This window comes from Leopardus geoffroyi, chromosome B1 (genome assembly GCF_018350155.1).
Source record: "Leopardus geoffroyi isolate Oge1 chromosome B1, O.geoffroyi_Oge1_pat1.0, whole genome shotgun sequence".
Lineage (NCBI taxonomy): Eukaryota > Metazoa > Chordata > Mammalia > Carnivora > Felidae > Leopardus > Leopardus geoffroyi.
In genome coordinates, this window is record NC_059327.1 from 30,612,625 (window position 1) to 30,636,473 (window position 23,849).

At 42.9% G+C, this 23,849-nt stretch overlaps 1 protein-coding gene across 2 annotated transcripts in view; it reads right to left on the reverse strand.

The window, feature by feature from the left end:
* FUT10 (fucosyltransferase 10) overlaps positions 1-23,849 on the reverse strand; it is an 80,779-nt gene that overhangs the window by 2,308 nt on the left and 54,622 nt on the right. For both annotated transcript variants that reach the window (XM_045456496.1, XM_045456502.1), the window contains one exon: positions 9,035-9,870. In XM_045456496.1, the coding sequence (XP_045312452.1) occupies positions 9,035-9,870 (836 nt within the window). The remainder of the gene's footprint in view (positions 1-9,034; positions 9,871-23,849) is intronic.

Below are 23,849 nucleotides of genomic sequence, written 5' to 3' on the forward strand. Positions count from 1 at the left end.
TTTTTAATGTGAAGATAACAGGGTTTATAATGTATTGAGTTTGTAATAATTAGAATTCTCATCCAACACAAATTTAGAAAGCAGAGTAGAAAAACCAATTTGGAAATATAACAATTTGGGTACCTACCTGTGGTTGAATCAACATATTCCCTTTTTTGTTAAACTTCCCATAGGAAGCACAGAAGATACTAGGGTGTTGCCTGAAAAAAAGACGACCTAGAATGCATATAAAGCTTCCTTTAAGTATCTGAAGGGACTCTAAGTTGAAGAATGCATTAACATGTTTGGAAGAGAGTGAAGGATATACCTCTCTGCTCTCAGGACAAATGACCATGCAGTTTGGCTTAAAAGAGTCTGGAACTAGGGCAAGATTTCTTTACCAAGACAACACAGCACAGAGACCCAGAACACAAATCCAAACAGCAAACCATTAGGAAATGCTAAGACTTAAAAGCTGGGAAGTCTGAATAGCAATACATTTTTTCCCCCAGAAAACTAGAGGTGGGCTCAAAATTGGGGTTACTTTAGTGAGGGATCATGGTTGGTGAGAGATTGTATTTGAAGCAAGAGCAGAACAGAATCAAGAAAGGAGGATGCAAACTTTTGAAAGGTCACCGCTCATATTTATTGACTAACATGTGGAGATGTGAGGCTATATGCCATTGAACTAAAGAGTCAGTAGCAGGTAACTAAGAATGGACTAGAGAAAGCAAAGTCCGGATTCAAAGGAAAGAACCATATAACTGTCAAAACTAACAAAAGATAAAATGGGCTACCCTGAAAAACGATGCAATCGCCAGCACCGGAAATGTTGCAAGATAACCAGCAGATGGCTTGTTCGTGATGCTAGAACCAGTCAGCTGGTAGCCATACTGACCACATACCATTGGATGGCCTTCCCAACCCTGGTGCTGCGTCACTGTTTATATGAGAAAGCCAGTACTGATATCTGTTTGCATGCCTGCCCACTCAAAAGTCCTTTCAGCAGTGTAGGATAAAGTTCCATCTGAGGGGATATCACAAAGAAAATAATCTTATGAAATGGACTCTTAACTCTAGTGTTCTTGTAGAAATAGTTCATAGTATGACCTGAAGGAAGTGTGTCTGATGAAATAGTTATGACATTTTGGAAGCGACTAAGTTTCAGCATCCCAAATTGCCTTTCCAGCTGGGGTCCTGGGCAGAAAAACAAGCTGTTTCTAAAGTATGATTAACAAATATTTTGCTTCCAAAGAGAACATGGTTCCTATTCTAACAATAAGGACAAAGTCAGGTAATCTAAATTCACAACTTGCCTTGAGGCCATCAGGGAACCGAAATCACACAGGAACCAGGTAAACCGAATTCCAGAGTAACAAGCCCCTCCAGGGAGAGATGGATACATGATTTGTTTAACCTTTGACAGAACACAGGAGAAAGCGGTGGTCTTCATACCAACAGGTAATAAGAAATCAGTTAACATTTTTTAAAAATGTTTACTTATTTATTTTGAGAGAGAGAGACAGAGAGACAGAGAGAGAGAGAGAGAGACAGAGAGAGAGAGAGGCAGAGAGAGAGGAGAGAGTGAATCCCAAGCAGGCTCTGTGCTGACAGGGATGCAGGGCTCGATCTCACCATCTGCGAGATCATGACCTGAGCCAAAATCAAGAGTTGGACACTGAACCGACTGAGCCACCCAAGTGCCCCGAGTTACATTTTTAAACAAATTCTTAAAGGTGAAGTATGGGTTTTCATGCCAGTTTGGAATACCTAGGAGTCCCAGACACAAAGGAAGAGTTCAAATCCACTCAAAAGCTCTTTTCCATGGACCCCCATCATATGCTCAGGAGGGAGACTGGTAGCAGGGCAGAAGACTGAAAATATTTTAAGCTGAATTAACATTAACATAATAACCTATATTTGTAGGAGGTAGCTCAGGCGGTGATTAGAGGAATTTTATAGCATTAAACACGTATATTATGAAAGCATAAAGGTTTAAAATCAATGACCCAAGTTTCTACCTTAAATTTGAAAATGAGCAAATTAAGTCCAATTTAAGAAAAATTAACTTAACTGAAGACCATGGGGGAAGGGAAGAGGAAAAAAAGAGTTACAAACAGAGAGGGAGGCAAACCATAAGAGACTCTTAAATACAGAGAACAAATTGAGGGTTGATGGTGGGAGAGGGTAAATTGAGGAGGGCACTTGTTGGGATGAGCCCTGGGTGTCGTATGTAAGCGATGAACCACAGGAATCTACCCTCAAAACCAAAAGCACACTGTATACAGTGTATGTTAGCCAGCATGGCAATAAATTATATTAAATAAATAAATAAAATTAAAAAAGAAAAATTAAAATAAGGAACAGAAATAATTAAGATATAAAACAAAAGAAAAAATAATGAAATCAAAAGCTAATTATTTGAATAGCTCAATGAAACGGATAAATCTCTGTGTAGATTAATCATGAAAAAAAGACACAAATTAATATCAGACATGACAGAGGTGACATACAGATAGTACAGATATTGAAAGAAAAAAGGAATGCTGACAATGGTATGCTAGTCAATTTGACAACTTGGAGAATATGAAAAAAAAAATCCCTTAGAAGACACAATCTACCAAAGCTCACTCAAAAGGAGATGAATAACAGGAACAGCTTTATATCTATTAAAACAATTCAATTTATACTTAAAAACCTTCCTACAAGGAAAAAACTTTGATGGCCTACTGGTAAATTCAACAAACAGTTAAGGAAAAAATAATACTAAATCTCCACAAACTCAGGAAACACGAGCAGAGGGAACATGAGAGCAGCATTACCACATATGAAAACTAGCCAAGGCACTGGGAGAAAAACATGGACCAGTCTACCTCATGAACATAGATGCAAAAATTCCTAACAAATTTTTTTACAATTCAAATCCAACAGTAAATAAGAAGGATAATATAACCAAGTGAAGTTTATCTCAGGAAAGCAAGGTCATTTAGCCTTGAAAATCATCACTGTAATTCATCATTAAATAAAGAAGGAAAACCATGACTGTCTCAATGGAGACAGAAAATCATTTGACAAATTCTATATCCACTCATGATAAAAAATTCTCATGAAAGTAAGAACAGAAAGAAACTTTCTCAATTTGATAAAGGGCATCAACCAAAATCCTACAGCTAATATCATAAACAATGATGAAAAACAATGATGAGACAATGATGAAGAACAAGTCTCTCTATGATGGGGAACTATGGTCCCAACAGTATTCTTCAAAGTTATAATGAAGGTCTTAGTACAGTAAAGGAGAAAAGGGGAAGAAATAAAAGGCAGATAGATTGGAGATGGGGATAAAATCATCTTCTTTTATAAATGACATGATCATTTATGTAGAAAAATCCTAAGAAATCTTTAAAAAAGATACCAGAACTAATCTGTGTAATGAACATGGTTGCAGTCTATGAAGTCAACGTACAAAATCAATTTTTTTTCTATATACCAGCAACAAATGATCAGAATATATAGTTTAAAAAAATATATCATTTATTATGGTATCAAAAAATGTGAACTACTTAGTGATAAATTTGAGTAAAGAGTTATAAAAAAAAACCTGTACACAAGAAATTACAAAATAATGTCTAGAGAAATTAAAGAAGACTTAAATGGATAGATATATCATTCTTATGGGTTAAATGTCTCAATATTGTCGTCAATTCTCCCAAAATTGATACTTACATTCAACACAATCACAATGAAAATGCTATCAGGCATTCTCATATAAATTGGCAAACTGACTCTAAAATTTATATATTAAAGCAAAAGACCTAAAATGGTGAAAATAATTTTGAAAAAGAACAAGGTTGGAAGATTGACACTATCTCATTTTAACACTTATTATGAAGCTACAGTACTTAAATACAGACATATTGATCAGTCCAGAAATTAACCCATACATATATATATATATATATATATATATATATATATATATAGCCAATTGAGTTTAGAAAAAAACAACAAGGTAATTCAATCATGAAAAAATAATCTTTCCAGTAATGGTGCTGATCCTATTGGACATCCAAATATACAAACCTCAACTCTTACACCACACTGCATTACAAAAATTAACTCTAAGTGGAAAACAGACCCAAGTGTAAAAGCTAAAACCACAACATTTCTAGAATAAAACAGAAGCACATCTTAGTGACCTTGGGTTACACAAATATTTTTATATAGGACACAAAACACACAAATATAAAAGAAAAAAATGATGTGCTGGACTTCATCAAAATTAAAACCTTTTACATCTTAAAAGACAGTTATGAAAATGGAAAAACAACCCAAAAACTGGAAGAAAACATCTGTTATTTGTTCAAAATATATGAAGAACTGTCACCACTCAAGAATAACAAGAATAACTCAATCTTTTTTAAATGAGCAAAGATCTGAAGAGACGTATCGCCGAAGATATTGATGGCAAATAAGCCATTTAAAAGATACTCAAAATCATTAGTTGCTGAGAAATGTAAATTAAATCACAGTGAGATACCACTACGCACCCAGCAAAATGGCAAAAACTACAACTGACCACACCGACTGTTAATGAATGCAACTCCCATGCAATGCTGGTGGGGATGTACGACAGAGTAACTTTGGAAAACAATCTGGTAATTTCTCAAAATGTTTAACAGACATCTACCATATGACCTAGCCATTCCTCGCCTAGGTATTTATAGAAGACAAATGAAAACATACGTCCACGCAAAGACTTGTACGTGAACGTTCAAGGCAGCCTTATTTTGTAATAGCCAGAAACTGAAAACAACTCAAATGTCCATCAACAGCTGAATGGATAAGGCCATTTTGGCATGTGCGAACTTCAACAATGAAGAGAAAGGAACTGTTGATACGCAGTGTTGTGGATGAATGTCAACATTATCATGTGGATAGAAAGAAGCCAGACACAAAAGAGAATCATTACAGGATTCCATTTACATAAAAATCTAGAAAAGTGCCTTAGCTTCTTTGTCAGAAGTGGCAAAAAGCAGATGTGTGGCTGCCTGAGAAAGGGGGTGGAGAGAGGATAGATTAAAGAGGGACATGAGGAAACTCATGTCCTGGGGAGGAAAGAAATGTTTGTTATCTTGATTGGGGTAATGGTTTCACAGGTAATCAAACCACGCATTTTAAATATGTGCAGTTTATGGTATATCAATTATACCTCAAAGCTAATTTTTTAAAAGCTTATCCCCTGTGAAGTTAGATCTCTGATGATTATATGCTGTCTCCCCTAGTATGGCCTTTTTGAGGACAGGATGGTGTATCGGTAAATGTTCTTTTACAGACTAAAGTCAATTCGATACCGAAAGACTTCCCCCTACATGGGGTAAATAAAGCAAACACCATAGAGAACAAGCCTACTCAGATTCAACAGGTGTGGTGGACAGACTCCAGATGGCCCCCGTGATTTCCGCCTCCTGGTATTCATGCCCTTGTATTCCTTTCCTCTTGAGCGTGCAAGGTATCTTCACTTGTTTCTAACCAATAAAATACGGCAAAGGTGAGAGAATGTGTGTGATTGTGTGTACATGATCATATATGCTGGTTGCAGCACTGATCTTGCTGAACGCTCTCACTCACTTGCTGGCTTTGAGGAAGTAAGCAGCCATGCTGGGGAAGCCCGCATGGACGAGGAATGTAGTGGCCTCTCAGAGCCGAGGGCAGCCTCCGGCCTCCAACCAACGAGCAACTTGAAGCCCTCAGTCCTATAGCCTCTAGGAACTGAATCTGCCAACAAGCATGTGAGTTTAGAAGCAGACTTGTCCCCAGTTGAGTCTCCGGGTGAACACCCGGCCCTGACTGATACTTTGATTGCAGGCTTCCGGGGGACCCGCTTAAGCCATGAGCTAACCCACAAGAAACCGTGAGATGATAAATATGTGTGGTTTTTAAGCCACTAAGTCTGTGACATTATTATTCACACAGCAATAGATAACTCACTAGGTCTGTGTAGAGGGAGAGCAGGGGAGAAGCAGAGTAGAGAAAGGGGAGATACATTTGATATTCTTACGGTAGTTTCTACATCCAAATACAATGATTAAATTATTGCCAGCCACAAGATGAAAAATAATCAGAGTCAGAGGAAATCAAATTATTTCTTTTAGCTTTTCTTTGGCTGAAAGAGAAAAAGTGAAGAAACATATATAAGCAGCTTACTTTAAGGCATGGCATATGGAAGCTGTAACAAATCTTGTAAAACAAATGAATAAATGCCAGTGTAAAGAACTGGTCTTAATACCCTTTTAATTTACTTTCACGGTACATTTTGTTCTGCTTTTCAATAATGAGCACATTAGCATTTGAGAACTGTAGCGCATCCATTGAAATGCAAGCAAAGCCTTTTAATCATCCTCACTGACCACTTCTCGGGGAGGGATAAGAACACGCCAAAGGACAGCCTACTCCATCTACTTTTCTTCAAAGACTCCAAAGAGAAGGACATGTAATTATATCACCTTCAGGCACTCGGAAATACCACAGTTAGCTGTTTTTTTGGAAATGCAGGAATATACACACTCTCCTATAACTTTTTTTTTTTTAATTTTTTTTTTTCAACGTTTATTTATTTTTGGGACAGAGAGAGACAGAGCATGAACGGGGGAGGGGCAGAGAGAGAGGGAGACACAGAATCGGAAACAGGCTCCAGGCTCTGAGCCACCAGCCCAGAGCCCGACGCGGGGCTCGAACTCACGGTCGGCGAGATCGTGACCTGGCTGAAGTCGGACGCTCAACCGACTGCGCCACCCAGGCGCCCCGTCTCCTATAACTTTTACAAAGCTATCCACCAACGTCGTCATGCGCTCTCTTCCAGTCCCCAGCAATCATTCCAAAAGGGCGTCTGTGAGGTGTGGACACAGTTAGGGCTTGTGGGGTTCTTTGCTTTTCTGTGACTGTCATGTCCAAGCCTGGCACGGATCATGATTGGCAGCCCCGGGCAAATCACCACGCTCAGAAGTTCTGTTTTCTGCTTTAACAGACTTTCAGAATAAATAATTAGGATGGCATGGGTAATTAATGTGGTCTCTACTTTTTCACGTTTTCTGCAGTGTGCAGATTTTGGGTTTTGCTGTAACGTGGCCCTGTAACTTAGGTCAAAGAGGAAGTCGTTGCCAGTCAGGATGCATTCTCTGAGAAGGATGATGTAATAGTGTTCGTGCAGCAACCAAGTCACTTGGTTTAACAGAAATGATTTTATGAGTAAATCTTTGTTATATAAAACCAGATAAAACAATTTAAATTTTTATACTAGTTAAAATGAGGAAAATAATCTTTCAAATATTTTAAAATTTGTCCAAAAATACACACATTTCACATATGAGAGCCTTATCTATACAATACACAAAAATAATTCAACGAACTGTTCAGGTTTATGTCTGACCTGAAATTAATACGCTGTCCAAAATAAACATTTCAGTATTTAACAAAAATTGTTTGCCTCCAGAGAATTTAGATGAAACATTACATGTATATGGGAGTAGGACAAGGGACTGATGAGTGATTGCCAAGTAGTATAGTATAAGTGGGCCATCTCATTTCTTCTTTAATTTCTTTTTTTTTTCAATTTTTTTAAACATTTATTTATTTGAGAGAGAGACAGACAGAGTGTGAGCAGGGGAGGAGCAGAGAGAGAGAGGGAGACACAGAATCCGAAGCAGGCTCCAGGCTCTGAGCTGTCAGCACAGAGCCCGACACGGGGCTCGAAACCATGAATCGCAAGGTCATGACCTGAGCCAAAGTTGGCTGATTTTAGGGGCTGACTGGGCCACCTGGGCACCGCTCTCTTTTAATTTCAAAGGTAAATTAAACTAATCTTTCTCTTTCTTTCAATAAACTACCTTCTAACAAATTTAGTTATATATAAAGTGAGACCATTCCCAGTATAAATAAGTAAAGCAAGCAAATGTTAAGAGCATCAAGAAATTTGAAGACATTACTAAGAAATTTCTTTATAATAGTTTAAGAAAAAGAAATATTTTAAGGGTTATTCCATCATTATTTGAATATTTTCTCTATATTAATAAGCATGTGCCAGAAAGAGAAAGAGCAAGAAAGAGAAAGAGAGAGAGAGAGAGAGAGAGAGATAGGTGTTAGATTGCACATGTGAAATGAGAATAAGTTTCCAAGCAGTAGCCTGTGAGGCAAACGTGTAAGGAGTCTGACAGAAACCAGAGCACTGATGGAAAAGTTAAAGACCTGACAATGTGGATGAGATTTAGAACTTTCCCATTTTTTATTATTTTCTTCCCTCTCCTGCAGCCTGCTTCTCTCACTGCCCAGCACCTGCAGCATGGTGTCCTTCAGAAGAAACAATAAAGGGGAGTTTAAGGCCTTCGGGAAGAAGGACAGGACTAGTAAACTTCATGAGGAATGAAGTCCTGAAAGGCGAGGAATGAAATATTCACCTTCCTGCAGAGCCTGGTCTCTCTAATGGGAATGAAGAGGAGTACGAAGGGGCCGCTACAGAAGGATACAAAATGGCGGAGCGCCTGGGTGGCTCAGTCTGTTAAGCATCTGACTCTTGGGTTTGGCTCAGGTCACCATCTTGTGGTTTGTTGAGTTTGAGTGCCGTGTCGGGCTCTGTGCTGACAGTACAGAGCCTGCTTGGGATTCTCTTCTCTTTCCCTCTCTCTCTGCCCCCCCTGCTCTCTCTCAAAATAAATAAACTTTAAAACATAATAATAACTTTTTTTTTTAATTTTTTTTTTAACATTTTATTTATTTTTGAGACAGAGAGAGACAGAGCATGAGCAGGGGAGGGTGAAAGAGAGAGGGAGACACAGAATCTGAAACAGGCTCCAGGCTCTGAGCTGTCAGCACAGAGCCCGATGCGGGGCTCGAACTCACGGACTGCGAGATCGTGACCTGAGCCGAAGTCGGACGCTTAACCGACTGAGCCACCCAGGCGCCCCTAATAATAACTTTTTTTTAAAAAAAGGATGCAAAATGTCAGAAGCCATCAAGATGGCTCCCCTAGAGCCTCTTCGCCAAACCTTGATTCTCTCACCTTCTCCTGAAGCCGGATATTATCCCACACCTTGCTGCACACCATGCACTCAAATGCATCGATGTAGTTGTCCTGGTGGACGTCTTGTACTCCCCACTTCCGTTCCTTGAGTGCTGTGAGAAGTCGCTGATTCGAGACCTCACCCTTCAGCTTCCATTCTATGTAGGCCTCATACAGTCTGTCGTCATGATCCAGTTGTCTGATGTAACTTGCCAGTTCTCTAGGGTGAGCAAATTCAGACACGAGAATAGCACTTCTATTACTTGGGAGCCAGTCAGCAATGCTGGGGGACCCATAATACACAGGGACCACCCCCAGTTTCAGAGGTCTCCAGAACTTCTCAGTGATGTAGTCGTCACATACCGCATTCTCGAAGGCAAGGATAAACTTATACTGTGCAATGATCCTATAAAAGCCATCAGCATCCATGGAAGCTGGATTTTTTAGCTGCGGAGGGAGATCCTTGTTTCGTAAACACTCACCGTAGGAATCCACCTCAACGTGAGTCATCAGTTCTCGAACATAGCTGTCCCTGTCTGATGGCGGGTCACAGTCTGACTGGACATACACCAGTGGAGCAAGTCTTCTTCGAAGGATGTTCTTGGACCGCAAAGGGACCAGGTATCTGAGTGACTTCAGGACTTCTACGCCCTCCAAGTACTGGGTGGTCAGTGGCAAGTGGGAATGTCGGCTGAACGTGGCAGTGTAGTTGAACAAGGTGATGACTGGCTTGTGAAAGAGCTTGTAATTATTTTTCGGAGACTCTTCGTGAAAAAGGGCCCAGTCGTGATGGGCCTTCCGAGGCAGAGGTAAGCTATCTATGTTAAAGTCAGTGCCTGGAAGAAGAAAAGAAAACGTTAGTATGTGCACAAGAATTTTAGTGCTCATCTGGAGTCTACCTGGTGAGATTAGAATACAGAGGAGTTTGAGGCTATAACGAAGGATGCTACAGCGCTTGCAAAGTGCCTCGCAGTCAGTCATGACGCTGTCACCCTAGAGACTGTTCAGGGGGAGGATCACCAAGCAGAGGGACCCTCTTCCTGATTTTATAAAAAGAGAAATGGGACTAGTGTCTAGCCTGGTTCCGAAATGAGAATTCATTCTGCTGCCTCCGCCAATTGGCTTTTCTCCCCAGAGGTGTTGTCTCAGAGAGGGCGGGAGAAAGAAAGAGATAGACAGTTCTTAAAAAAGAAAAGAGCAAGAGAAAGGAAGCCAAAAAGGGGTAAGCAACCAGCTTGGCATTGATGGACTGAAAAAAAGTGAAATCATGCAAAAGTAGCCAGAATGAATATATGGTATAGATTTTTTTTTTTGATCTAAAATGATCGATTTCAACAAAGTGCAGTGAATCAATCTTAGTCAAAATGGTAGAAAAGAGGCTTTTAAAGACAAAACAGCCAACAATAGCACCATGCTACAGACCGCTGCAGGATGGACGTTAATTAACAAGCACATCAAGAAATAAAGAAGGCATAACAGGATTATAATTATGAGTGATTCTAACTTCCACAGGATTAATTGGGAAACCTTTGAAACACGATCCTGTGCAGACAGAAGTGATGGATGTGGTAAGCAGTTGTTTCCTGACATTGTGGATGGAGACTCAATCAGGAAGAAGTTATTTCTATAACCGAGAAAGGATTAAGACAATACCACAATATGTAGCAGAATTTCTAAAGTGTTCCTGACACTGATGATTTTGTGGCCCCTGATTTGAGTTTTTAAATGTAAGGAAATGGCAAAAAAAAAAAAAAAAAAAAAAAAAAAAAAATCTACCTGCAGGGAAAAAAAAAAAAAAAAAAAGCCCAAATAAATGCTTCCAGAGGAACAAAACATATTCTCTAGTAGAATTCATAAAAATTAATTGTTTAATGCTGGTACACACTCTCTCAAATAAATATATACTCTTTGGTGCCAACACTACAGCAAGGAGAAGTCATTTAATCATGAAAGGCTTTGAAACAATTAAAGATCAAGTAAGATTGGGGCGCCTGGGTGGCTCAGTCGGTTAAGCGTCCGACTTCGGCTCAGGTCATGATCTCACAGTTAATGAGATCAAGACCCATGATGGGCTCTGTGCTGACAGCCGGAGAGCCTGCTTGAGACATTCTCACTTCCTCTCTCTCTCTGCCCCACCCCCACTTGTTTTCTTTCTCTCTCTCTCCCCCTCTCTCTCAAAATAAATAAATTAAAAAAAAATGATTATGTATTTGTTTACTTGGCATTTGCCATATTTGACCTTTAGCATCAAAAAGAATAGGGGCGCCTGGGTGGCTCAGCTGTTTAAGCGTTTGACTCCTGATTTTGGCTCAGGCCATGAACTCAAAGTTGGTGCATTTGAGCCCCATGTCAGGCACAGACAGTGCACAGCCTGTTTGGAACTCTCTCTCTCTCTCTCTCTCTGATCCTCCCCTACTTGTGCTCTCTCAAAATAAATAAATAAATAAACATCAAAAAAAAAAAAAAAAGAATGAAGGGGTACCTGGGTGGCTCAGTTGGTTAAGCATCCCACTTTGGCTCAGGTCATGATCTCATGGTTTGTGGGTTCGAGCCCCGCATCAGGCTCTGTGCTGACAGCTCAGAGCCTGGAGCCTGCTTCGGATTCTATGTCTTCCTCTCTCTCTCTCTCTGCCCCTCCCCTCCCCTCCCCTTCTCACGCTCTGTCTCTCTGTCTCTCAAAAATAATAAATAAACATTAAAAAACAAAAAAGAATGCTCACCTACATACACAGCGGGAATTTAATGACACGTAGAGTTAGGTGGTCAGCAAAAGTTAACAGACAAACTTGAAGATGTGAAAGAGTAGAGAATTTGAGAAGAAAGGCCATTCGCACATGAAGTGGTTGCTGGTCAACTGGTCACCAACAGGACCAGGAATCCAGGAACTTGAGTTAGAGCATTAAGTTTCCGCTGAAGGCATAACAGGAACCAAGGCTGTTTAACTGGGAGAGAAGAATTGGAGTCCAACCCACAGGAGTCAGAGACAGTGATCAAGATACAAGATTAAGATTGGTGGCGTATGATTACAACAGAAGTGGGTCCACACTTAACTCGGGAGGGGGGCAGGCACAGGTGTCTTGAGTGAGTGGCTGGTGCCAGCAGTGGCTGGCGGCTGCTGCTATATGGCACGTAGGTGACTCTTTATTTGCCTCGCCCTGGCTGTGCCACGGCAAAGATCCAAAGAACAGGACAGCAGCAGGACACAACGCCTGCCTCCTGTGCTTCAGAGAATGGAGATGGCCTGAGCATCATCTCTGCTCGTCCACATCAGTTAAGGGTAACAGGCACCAAAAACAGCTCTGGCTAGATCTTTCTGTGGCCAGTTTCTAGGTCTACTCAGATTGTATTCATAACATGAATGGGACTTGAGACTGGTAGCAATTATGAACCCTTCATTCACGTAATTGGGAGGGCTTGCCATTCGTTCACTGTAACGAGGGCTTGCCGGCTGGGTAGCCAAGTTCTACTGGAACCCTGATAAAGGAAGGAAGGGGAGACGAGCACGGGGTTCTGTGCATATGCAATCTTTAGTAGTAAAACAAACCTGCGGAATCTAAGCAAGATACATCCATGTATGTTCATGCTCTAAAAAAGAACACGGCTTTTGAAAAACGAGAGTGTGAGGTTCTAGGACATCCATCTGAATTGTTTAGTTTGTAGGAGTGATGCCATCTTTAAAAGTGCGGGAATACCTTTTTAACAGAGAGGAAAGTTAAAGGGACCTAACTTTCCAGAAACATTTCCCATTATTTTTTTACCTTAAAAAGTATTTCTTAGCTACTTCCCTAAAACACATACACAACAGACACACACAAAATCATATTAAAGTAGGCTTTTAATCAGATTCTTCCACACTAAAATTCTCTGGGGAAGATTTTAAAAAAGATGGCATTTTGCCCAGTTGAGCTCCTTCCCTAAACCTACAGCTTCAGATGGTCAACACTCAAGAAGACTGAAATAAGAACCATAAAAGCCCTAAACTACAGCTGATCCTGGAACAACACAGACCTGAACTTTGTGGGTCCACTTACCTGTGGATTTGTTTTCAACAAACGCAGTATAATAGTGTGAATGTATTTTCTTTTATGTTTTTCTTAATAACCATTTTCTTTTCTTCTGGCTAACTTTATTGTAAAAATACAGTATATGATACGTATAATATACAAAATATGTGTTAACTGGCTGTTCATATTATCTGTCAGGCTTCCAGCGAACAGCAGGCTATTAGTAGTAGTTAAGTTTTGGGGGTTCCAAAGTTAGATGCAGATTTTTCGACTGTGTGGGGTGTGGTGCCCCTAACACCTACATTGTTCAAGGGTCCACCGTATTTCACTGAGGATATCATGGTCTAGAATATGAATGATGGGGTGCCTGGGTGGCTCAGTCGGTTGAGCGTCCAACTTCGGCTCAGGTCATGATCTCACGGTTTGTGAGTTCAAGCCCTGTGTCGGGCTCTGTGCTGACAGCTCAGAGCCTGGAGCCTGCTTCTGGTTCTGTGTCTCCCTCTCCCTCTGCCCCTCCCCCACTCATGCTCAGTCTCTGTCTCAGAAATAAATAAACATAAAAAAATTTATAGAATATGAATGATGATACTGAACGATTTCTATAGGTGGCTCAGGAAACAACTGAGTTCCTTACTTCTCTCCAACTCTAGGGCAATACTCACTATAACAAGAGTTGGAACATTCCTTATTTTTTTAAGTTTATTTATTTATTTTGAGAGAGAGACAGAGACAGAGTGTGTGAACAGGAGAGGGGGAGAGAGGGAGAGAGAGAGAGAGAGAGAGAGAGAGAGAATCCCAAGCAGGATCCACACTGTCAACACAGAGCCCTACTCAGGGCTTAAACCCACCAACTGTGAGATAGTGAGCTGAGCAGAAATCAAGAGTCAGATGCTTAACCAACTGAGCCACCCAGGCGCCCAAAGAGTTGGAACGTTTAAAGAAATCAAAGTCAATTAAACTATGGCAAATCCATAAAAACGTGACTAACTTGCCTGCCATTAGCTCACTAGTTTTACACAGTCCTCTTCACTGGCTCTCCCATTTAACAACTTCGGATTCAAACTTTCATTTCTCTGGGTTATTTTGCATTTACTGCATACTGAAAAATTTATTCGCTCCCTTAAATAACAGCTGACAAATAGATCTTAAGCACTAAAGTGCACTGTAAAGGGAATTGCAACTTGGAATACAAATGGAATCAAATTAATGCTGGCAAATGGTGCCAGATTGCTAACTGCGGAGGCTGAATTTGGAGTGGCAGACAAGCAGAAGACCGACTATACTTTATGATATGTTTATGTGCTCCTTTCCTCCTGCAAGCACACAAACTCTTTTTTTGTTATTCCTACCCAGACTGGTGAAAACAGAAGGCAACATGTATTATTGGCCGCACTCTACCAACGAAGTTTGAATCATTTATCTGGAGCTGAAACCTCTAGTGGGGAGCAGAATTTTCCGACGGCTAATGCTAAAGGACCGGAAAGATCAGTGGCCCCACTACAACGCTTGATTCTTTTGAATGATTTGCTCGTGGTGCTCCCAGGTACCCCCACCAAAACATTACCCGGCTTAAACCCAGCTTGCTCGGGGAGAACAGATACCTTATTTAGGAAAAGAAAAGTGCCCCCTCAAAATGTCCTTCAGAAGTAATCCCTGATTTTATTTTCTTTTAAAGTTTTTTTACGGTTATTCATTTTTGAGAGAGAGAGAGAGACAGAGTGTGTGGAGGGGAGGGGCAGAGAGAGAGGGAGGGAGACACAGAATTCGAAGCAGACTCCAGACTCAGAGCTGTCAGCACAGAGCCTGAAGCGGGGCTCGAATTCACCAACCGTGAGATCATGACCTGAGCCAAAGTCGGACATTTAACCGACTGAGCCACCCAGGCACCCTAGTAATCCCTGTTTTTAAAGAGAACTCTAACATAAAACTGTGTGCCCCACAAAGAATACCTCAACATAGGAAAGCTCTTGGGGAAAAACAATTTAGGCCACATATTACCACCCAGAATTTGCGTAGTTTGTTGCTATTTTTAAAGCCGTTTCACGTGAACTTTCTTGACTTACCCACACAACCCCATCAGGTCATGTATTTTCTCCAAGGTTCTGAGGGCTAACTCCAAATGTGAAAGCGGGGCACCTGGGTGGCTCAGTTGGTTGAGCATCTAACTTGGGCTCAAGTCACGATCTCATGGCTCATGGGTTCCAGCCCCACGTCAGGCTCTGTGCTGACAGCTCAGAGCCTGGAGCCTGCTTCGGATTCTGTGTCTTCCTCTCTCTCTGTGCTACCCCCACCCTCCGCCCGTGTTCATGCTCTGTCTCTCTCTCAAAAATAAATAAACAGTAAAAAAAAAATTTTTTTAATGTGAAAGAATGGTGCTGGTACCTGGGAAAGACCCCGATCATCCCAGGCTAAATTCTAACTAAAGGCAGGAGGGGTGCCATACATGCACCTCTGCAGATGGCCTGGTTCCAGCCCAGTCGGGGTGTGTGGGCAGGCCACTGGACTCCAAGCACTCCCGTACGAGCTTCTAGACCCATCTTCTCCCCCTCTTCTCCACCACCTCTCTTCATGAGTCCTACCTGCCCCTTATCGATTCTATGTCGTGTAGCCCTCTCTCAATTGCACGTGTTCAATCAGGCATCTGTCCATCTGCCCCTGGGCCTGGAAACTTCTCACGCCCCCTAACTGGGCCTGTGCTCTAGGCCAGTCAGCAACTTTGCAGCCCCTTCCTGGCGGTGCAGAGCCTGAGGCAAGAGTAAAAACAGGGTCCGGAGTACCATATGCCTAAACATTCAGCACCTGTCAATCATTCTGAGTGTTGGATCTTTTATCCTTCCACCTTAACATATATACATTCCTGGATTTTCTTTTAAGATTTAAAAAGAAATTGTAATGTTTATTTTTGAGGAAGAGACAGAAAGAGAGTTGAGTAGAGGAGGGGCAGAGAGAGGGAGACACAGAATCCGAAGCAGGCTCCAGACTCAGAGCTGTCAGCACAGAGCCCGATGTGGGGCACGAACCCATGAGCCATCAGATCGTGACCTGAGCCAAAGTCGGATGCTCAACCGACTGAGCCATCCAGGCGCCCCCATTCATGGATATATATATTTTTTAATGTGCAAAGTCACAGTTCACACCAAATGTGGAGAACATGTATTCAAAATCGACACCGTTTTCTACCATAGGCCGTGATTCTCACTGGGGCCTGGCACAGGGTGAAAAGAGAAAGGAAAGGTTCTCCCTGGCTCGCAGACAGCCTCACCTAACCCCTCAGGCCTTCCCTTCCACTCAGTCAGCACCACCCCAGGCGAGACGCCATTTTCCCTGCCTCTTTGGTGGGAGGTGGGGGGCTCCCTCGTGGCCTGTCCTGGGTCTTGCCCCTCCCCACCCCCACTGTCCAGGTGCCTCCAGAAGCTCCTGAGTTGCTCAGCTGAGAGTCCCCATCAGACAATCTCTGCCCCATCCCTTCAGGCATCAGCCTTTTAGACTCTTGCAAAAGAACCGGTGGCTGGGCAGTCAGGTTCAAACTGAGACCTCTCAGATTCCTCAGGGTTCCAAGCCAGAACGCCAGGGTGCCTGGCCCCTTTTCCTTCTGCCCCTGGCTCTGAGCCACACCATGAGGGACCCTGTGACACAGATATGGACACCTGAACCTGTAAGTCCAAGCTCTGTCCTGACAAAAATTCCCTCTCTGACCAAATTTAATCAGGCTCTTCTGAGCCCTCTTCTCACTATGTCACAACCTTGGCCGGCTGCCCTGCCCTCGGCCTCCAGAGCCCAGATTCGGCAAAGAATTCTGCCGTGTTGGTTTGGTGATAATCCCCTCCTCACCCTTGATATTTAACCAAGTCCCTCAACCCCCACAGGGTCAAAGTCCCTGTTGACCTGCCTCCAACATGAATCCTCAAGCCAGTTTAGCAAACATCTTCCTACCCCTGCTGTCCTCTTAGTAACCTTCCACACACTGACTGCCTCACCCTGCTTGTTGGCTAGACATCCCCAACAGTCTTTGTTGTATTCAGAGTTGAGCTCAGTTCTTTTTTTTTTTAATGTTTTTTTTTTTTAATTTTTTTGAGACAGAGAGAGACAGAGCATGAACAGAGGAGGGCAGAGAGGGAGACACAGAATCTGAAGCAGGCTCCAGGCCCTGAGCTGATAACAGAGTCCAACGCAGGGTGCAAACTCATGAACCACGAGATCATGACCTGAGTCACAGTCGGACACTTAATGGACTAAGCCACCCAGACGCCCCAGAATTGAGCTCAGTTCTATACTGAAGCCTCTTTCCTCTACTAGAGCAGTTCGGATAAAATCTAGCTTAACAAGTATCCAGTGTAAAACTTTTCTTTTACATTCCACACCTTTGTAGTCACCCCTCCACCAATCTTGAAGCCCAGGGGTGCATACCTGCAACAGAGAAGTGGCCACTGAGGGCTCTGGAAGTGAGCTCCACTTTGGCCATTGGGGCAGGGAATTCTGGGATCCTGGTACTTGGAGTGTGACCTCTAAGGGGAAGGCACGGGCTCTATGGCCACAGGTGAGAACGTGACCTTAGCCTATGGACTCCTCGTCCTGTATGAAGGGGCACAGCTGGAGAAAGCCAGAGTTGACCCCTCTGGGCCGAGTCCAAAAGCTCCATTGTCCAGATTTAAGTTGTCAGTCATCGTCCCCCAGCACAGTTGCTTCCAGGTTAGAATTCATGCTCTGGTATAACAGGGGCCTGATGTACAGTGTGTGATTACTTAAACCAAGGACACAAATTCAGATTTTAAACCTCTGGACAATGACATCCAATATGGTTGGGCAGGAGGAGGAACGGGGGGATGACTATTTCCTTCTAGCACATTCTCGCATAATGAGTCCTCTTCAATGATTTAGTCTAAAATATGCCAACATGTCTGTTTCCCAACCCTACTCAGGTTTTAACTAAACCTATTTACTGATAGATCCTACGTTTATACTCTATCCAGACTGCTCCCCTGAGCTCCAACCAGATTATCCAATAGCATGCTAGAAATATCCACTTGGATAGCCCAGAGAAAATCACCAATGACCATGCCCTGCCTAAACTAGCCATCTTCCCCTAAAGCCCAGTCCCTTTTCGTGTCTTGTCTCCATTACATCACCATCAAGGTTGGTTTGAGCCTCTTAGAGTAAGCTAGGTGCTCTACCTTTGAGTATAACCCTTCCTTTGCCTTTTCCCTTTTATTTATTTTTTTATTTGTTTATTTACTTGAGGAGGGGAGGCAGGGAGAGAGGGAGAGAGAATCCCAAGCAAGCTCTGTGCCGTCAGCGCACAGCCCAACTCAGGGCTCGATCTCATGAACTGCGAAACCATGACCTGAACTGAAATCAAGAGGTGGACACTTAACTGACTGAGCCACCAAGTCACCCCGGCTTTTTTCCTTTTAAAGTACATCTCAGGTGCACAGAATTGGGTGAATCGTAATCTTTGGTACATGGCACACTGACTCCAATGAGCCAAGCATAAACCCACAGAGAACTCCGAGTCACGGGCATTTGAAATCTTAACGCCAACACACAGCTCTAGCCCGTACAGATGGGTTGCCAGCCTGAGCTTGCGGCCGAGAGATCCGCTCAATCCTCCGGCTTTCTCATGCCAGGCCGACGCTATATGTGACCAGATAAAGTTGCTTTTTATGTGCGTTTTTTTTTTTCCCGGAGTGACTTGAAATAATACCGATTACAAATTCCTATGGAGAACAGAACACGCACGTGGAAGATTTTGCCCTTTTCTTTTATTTTGTAGACAATTTCCACCAAAATGGATCCAAGAGTCAATGCTTTATATAAATCCATCACGAAAGCAGAGAATCTAAAGTAGAGACCTTCTCTCTCCTGGAGACTACTTTCTTGCAGACACACCAATGTCCCCCAACAGAACACACATTCCTTCGAGAATTCAAATACTGGGCTTAGTATTACCATGGGTTTGGCCCAAGATTACAGCACTCTCGGCTGCAAGTGGGTTCACGGAGGGCACAGAGGGCCCGGAGCTCTTTTTTCTAAAAGGAGGTGGTGTTAGTCACCGGCTTGCTGGCTTCTCAGCTCCATTCTGATCTTTGTGTGTTGTGCTCTGCACTGAAGGGAGAGACCCTGCCGACTTCATTTCTCAGGACCCCCTGCCGACCGGCCTGCATTTAGGTCCCGCCAATGGGAGCGCTGTAGGGAGGCTGGGAAGTGGAAGGGCAAGAAGGAGCCTCTTCTACAGGCTTCTCCTGTAGCAGAGAGAGCAGCAGCACCTGGGATTGTGATCGTATCGGCTGCAGTGGAGACACCAGCCACCAAGACTGTGGTGACAGCCCCAGTGGCAGTGGCAATGACCTTTCAGTGCCAGTGCACAGGTTCCTGCTCACCTCCAACAGCGGAAGCTTGGAGGCCAGCTGTCCTGCATTCTGGGTCAACCAATCTCCTCGCCGTGATTCTCCAGCCCACGGATGGTAGCTGTTTCCCATTACTTGTTCTGCGTAACTTCCCTTACGTTCTTTTGCTCCACCAACCCTTCCAAGCCTTTGTAACCAACCAATTCCCATAATAAATCCCATTGTTTGAAACACCTAGAACACCTATCAGACGACGATTAATACAGAAGCCCATTTCAAAACCCTGAGACTAGCAAGGCACCTGGGTGGCTCAGTCTGTTGGGCGTCCAACTTTGGCTCAGGTCACGATCTCATGGTCAGGGAGTTCAAGCCCCGTGTTAGGCCCTGTGCTGACAGCTCAGAGCCTGGAGCCTGCTTCAGAGTCCATGTCTCCCTCTCTCTCTCTGCCCCTCGCCTGCTCACACTCTGTCTCTCTCTCTCTCTGTCTCACAAATAAATAAGCATTAAAAAATAAAAAACCTTGGGGCGCCTGGGTGGCGCAGTCGGTTAAGCGTCCGACTTCAGCCAGGTCACGATCTCGCGGTCCGTGAGTTCGAGCCCCGCGTCGGGCTCTGGGCTGATGGCTCGGAGCCTGGAGCCTGTTTCCGATTCTGTGTCTCCCTCTCTCTCTGCCCCTCCCCCGTTCATGCTCTGTCTCTCTCTGTCCCAAAAATAAATAAACGTTGAAAAAAAAAATAAAATAAATAAAATAAAAAACCTTGAGACCTCCATCTGACTGCAATTTATTATTCCAACTTGTGTTGCAGATTTTTTCTTACTCGCTTACTCCTCAATTTTCCTAAAAATACTATTTCTTCACAATTCTTATCCCCTTGTTATCACCATCCCAGGGTTTTATGTCCCCCTTTGTGTTTATGTCCCTCTTAGTCCATCTGGTGAGAGTGGGGAAGGAGAAAAAACACAAGCCTCCTGTTTAAGGAGGGAAAACATAAAATCAGAGAATGAACCCCCCCGCCCCCCGTACGAAAGGAACCATCCAACTGCTTGACACGGGGAAGCCCAGTCCCGGTGCAGGTACCGTGTTGTAAATGCCTCTCTGAGCTGCGAACACAAATACACAGAATGCTGGTGACCCGGGTAGCTATGGAGAACAGAAGTTTTATCACAAACTACAAATCCTCTCCACTGTGTTTGGGTGTTCGTTTTTCCCCTTCAACTGTGTTTCTTGACATTTAACGTAAGAAAAAGATGAAGACTTTCTTGCTACGAAAAATTTTACTATGGAACCTTTTACCCGTCAGAAGTGAACATCTCTGTGGCTACAAGATGTTAAGGCTTGTGAAACGATGGGCGAAACACAACCAAGGCAGACAGCCGTGGCTCATAAATCACCCTATTGCTAAACGCCTCAGCGGCAGCGAAACTCACAATGGCATCACTGAGTGTGTCGTCGTTTCCTGCCTGGGATTAAATCATTTATTTCATGAAACTCAAACAACTTCCAGTGTTTGAGATAACTATTGCAGTTGCTACCTCCCCGCAACCGCTGTCTGCAATAAGCTTCACAAGCACATTAAGGTACTTCTGACAGCGTCTGAGCCTAATCTCGAAAGGGATTCCATTTCTTCCATGGTAACAATTAGAACGAGTGAGAAGATGAAGAAGAAACCAGAGCAGGACTGACAGTTTGCAGGGCGGCCTAAGGCACTATCCACCCACCTCCCCCCGCCACCCAGGAGACAGGAGCTGAAATGTCGCCCAGGGCTTATTGGCAAAGCCACTTCAGAGAGTTCTAGAATGTTCTGCTAAACCCCTGCTTGCCACTTTCATGGCAAGGCTACATGACCCTGCATTAGGGTTTGTGATATCTCTCAAGGCACGCAAAGAATTTATTCTTCGTTATTAAAAAGCCGCATGTGGGGGTTTCTACGTCTCACGTTCTGATTCTATTGTAGCCAACACACCTGGAGACAGGAGGCAGCGCCACTGACTCAGAGCAGCACCCCTAAAAAGCAAGGTTTTACTGAGTTCTACTATTTGGAAAGCATTAAACTGGGAACTCTGGGGCTTCACAGATGAACAAAATAAGCTCCAGGGATCTTATGATTATGAATGTAAATGTTAAGCCATTAGCTGAAGTTCAAACTAGAAGAACAGAAATGCAAACAGCCCTGGCAGGAGAAAGAATGGAATGATTATTTCTGACTGGTCAAAGAGTTTGGGGCTTAACTGCTTATAAGTACAGGAAAAAAAAAAAAAAAAAAAACCAAAGCAATTTAAAAAAATAAATAAGACTCCATTATCAACTCAGGGCAAATAAGTAAACAGTGAACCAGCTGGTTCATCTATGAGTATCATTTGCATAGCCATAAAAATGTAGAGTGAATATTAATCTATCAAATACGACAATATAAGTGGAAGGTGTGGATACAAGAAGGGTGAGTTTTTGAGTAGGAGAGGATAAAAGAATCAACCCAAGGTATAGCCAGTAGTTTCCAAGATACAGCCAGTAGATAAGGCCTAATACTGAAAAACCATTAAGTAACCTGAGAAGCTAACACAAACTTGCTATTTAAACTTGGAGTATGTATAGCTTTGATAAGGACTAAAATAAAATATTATATAGGAAAAGTGTCTCCCTCTCCCGTGTACCAGAAACCCAGGTCCCTTTCCTCTATTAACAGTTTCTTTTTATGTTCTGCATTTTTTAAAAAATACATAGATGGAAGGAAAGAAGAAGGAAGGAAAGGAGGGAGGAAGGGAAAATAGCACATTTAACTGAATCTAGGAAAAATAAATTATAAGATGGACCATTAAGTTTTTATGTCACTGAGAAAAGTATTTGCAATTAAACTATGATCTAATGATTTCTTAGAATTTTTATTTATACTTAGTAGAAGAGCTCTTTTAGATTTGCTTACAGATTTTTGTCATTTATCACTCTTGTGAATACTTAGAAAAATAAAAGTTGAATTGGTTAAAGCATCTAAAATGTCTTCAGATTCAGAGTCCAACTCTTTGAATCATTTTTGAATATGTGATGTCCTATGTTTTCTACCATGTTTTGCTCTGTGCCATTAAGGCTGTTAGCGATACAGCATTGCTTAAAAGCACACAGCACCATCATCTCTGGGGTCTCCTTCCAAACCACTGACTGACACAATCCCCAAGTTTTGGTGTCCATGCTTGCTTGGTATTACCAGGTGTCAGAGAACGTTTTCAGGCATTAACTTGACCTATATTCTTTCCTCAAATGGTCCTTGAATGGTTTGCTGAAACATCAAAGGGCTGCAGTTCCCTTCGTGCAGACTGGAAGGACGGGCCCATTCGTGGCCATGAGGGCCATCACAACTACCTCCCTGCTGTTGCCGACGGTGACTGGAGGGAGGCTATCAACTATAAAATACACGGTGATATCGGGGATGCTAAAATTTGAATGGGAAAAATGCTTTTTAGAATTAAGTAAATTTTGGGGCGCCTTGGTGGCTCAGTCAGTTGAGCGTCCGACTTCAGCTCAGGTCGTGATCTCACGGCTCATGAGTTCGATCCCCACAGGTTCTGGGCTGACAGCTCGGAGCCTGGAGCCTGCTTCTGATTCTGTGTGTGTGTCTCTCTCTGCCCTTCCTCCGCTTGTGCTCTTTCTCAAAAATAAATAAACATTCAACAAAACTACAATGAAGTAAATTTTTTCACAGAAATGAAAACACGTGAGACACAGCGCATGCACCTGCAGTTTCCACGAAACTACCATGTGGTTATTTCCGGGTCAGTGAAGGCGGAGTTGTTCCATTTAGCGCCCGATTCTTTTTGACGATCACGTAGGACTATTCCATTTAGTGTATGTATGTAGTCACTTCAGTGTTCTCCCGACTGTTCCACGGCTCTGTAAAGTGGGTCGTGAAACAGCTATCTTCGCAAGTTGGCTGCACCGCTTCCTACAGAACTTGTTACCGCTGACGTCTTCACTAGCAACTAAAACTTCAGTGCGCGCTGCCCAGGAGTCTGTGCTTAGACTCTCTGCTGGAGGGACATTTTACAGAAGTCAATCCTCAAGACAGCAATCAATCTCCAAGCTAATTACATCCTCTGAAACCAACGATCCGGACAACTGAGTACTTTGACCAAACCACCTGGTAGATATGGGACTGCCAAATCATTTTATTCCACTTAGCCCTTGGGCCACATTTGACCTTAGTGGGAAGCTATGACCTAGAGAAATAAACTCTCCTTATTCTCAAAGTCTCCAGTGCCCCAGTCCATTTAATCATCTTAGAGTCTCTCTCTCTCTCTCTCTCTCTCTCCCCAAAGAGAGATACAGTGAAGAAAGCTCTGCCCTCCAAAGTTCATCATGCATACGGGGCACCCAGCTTGATTTCCTAACACACGTGTGTCATTGCAGAAACAACAAAACAGCCACAAACTCGGTCAAGAATTTTAGGTCCACGTGAGGAACCCTCATTAATACGA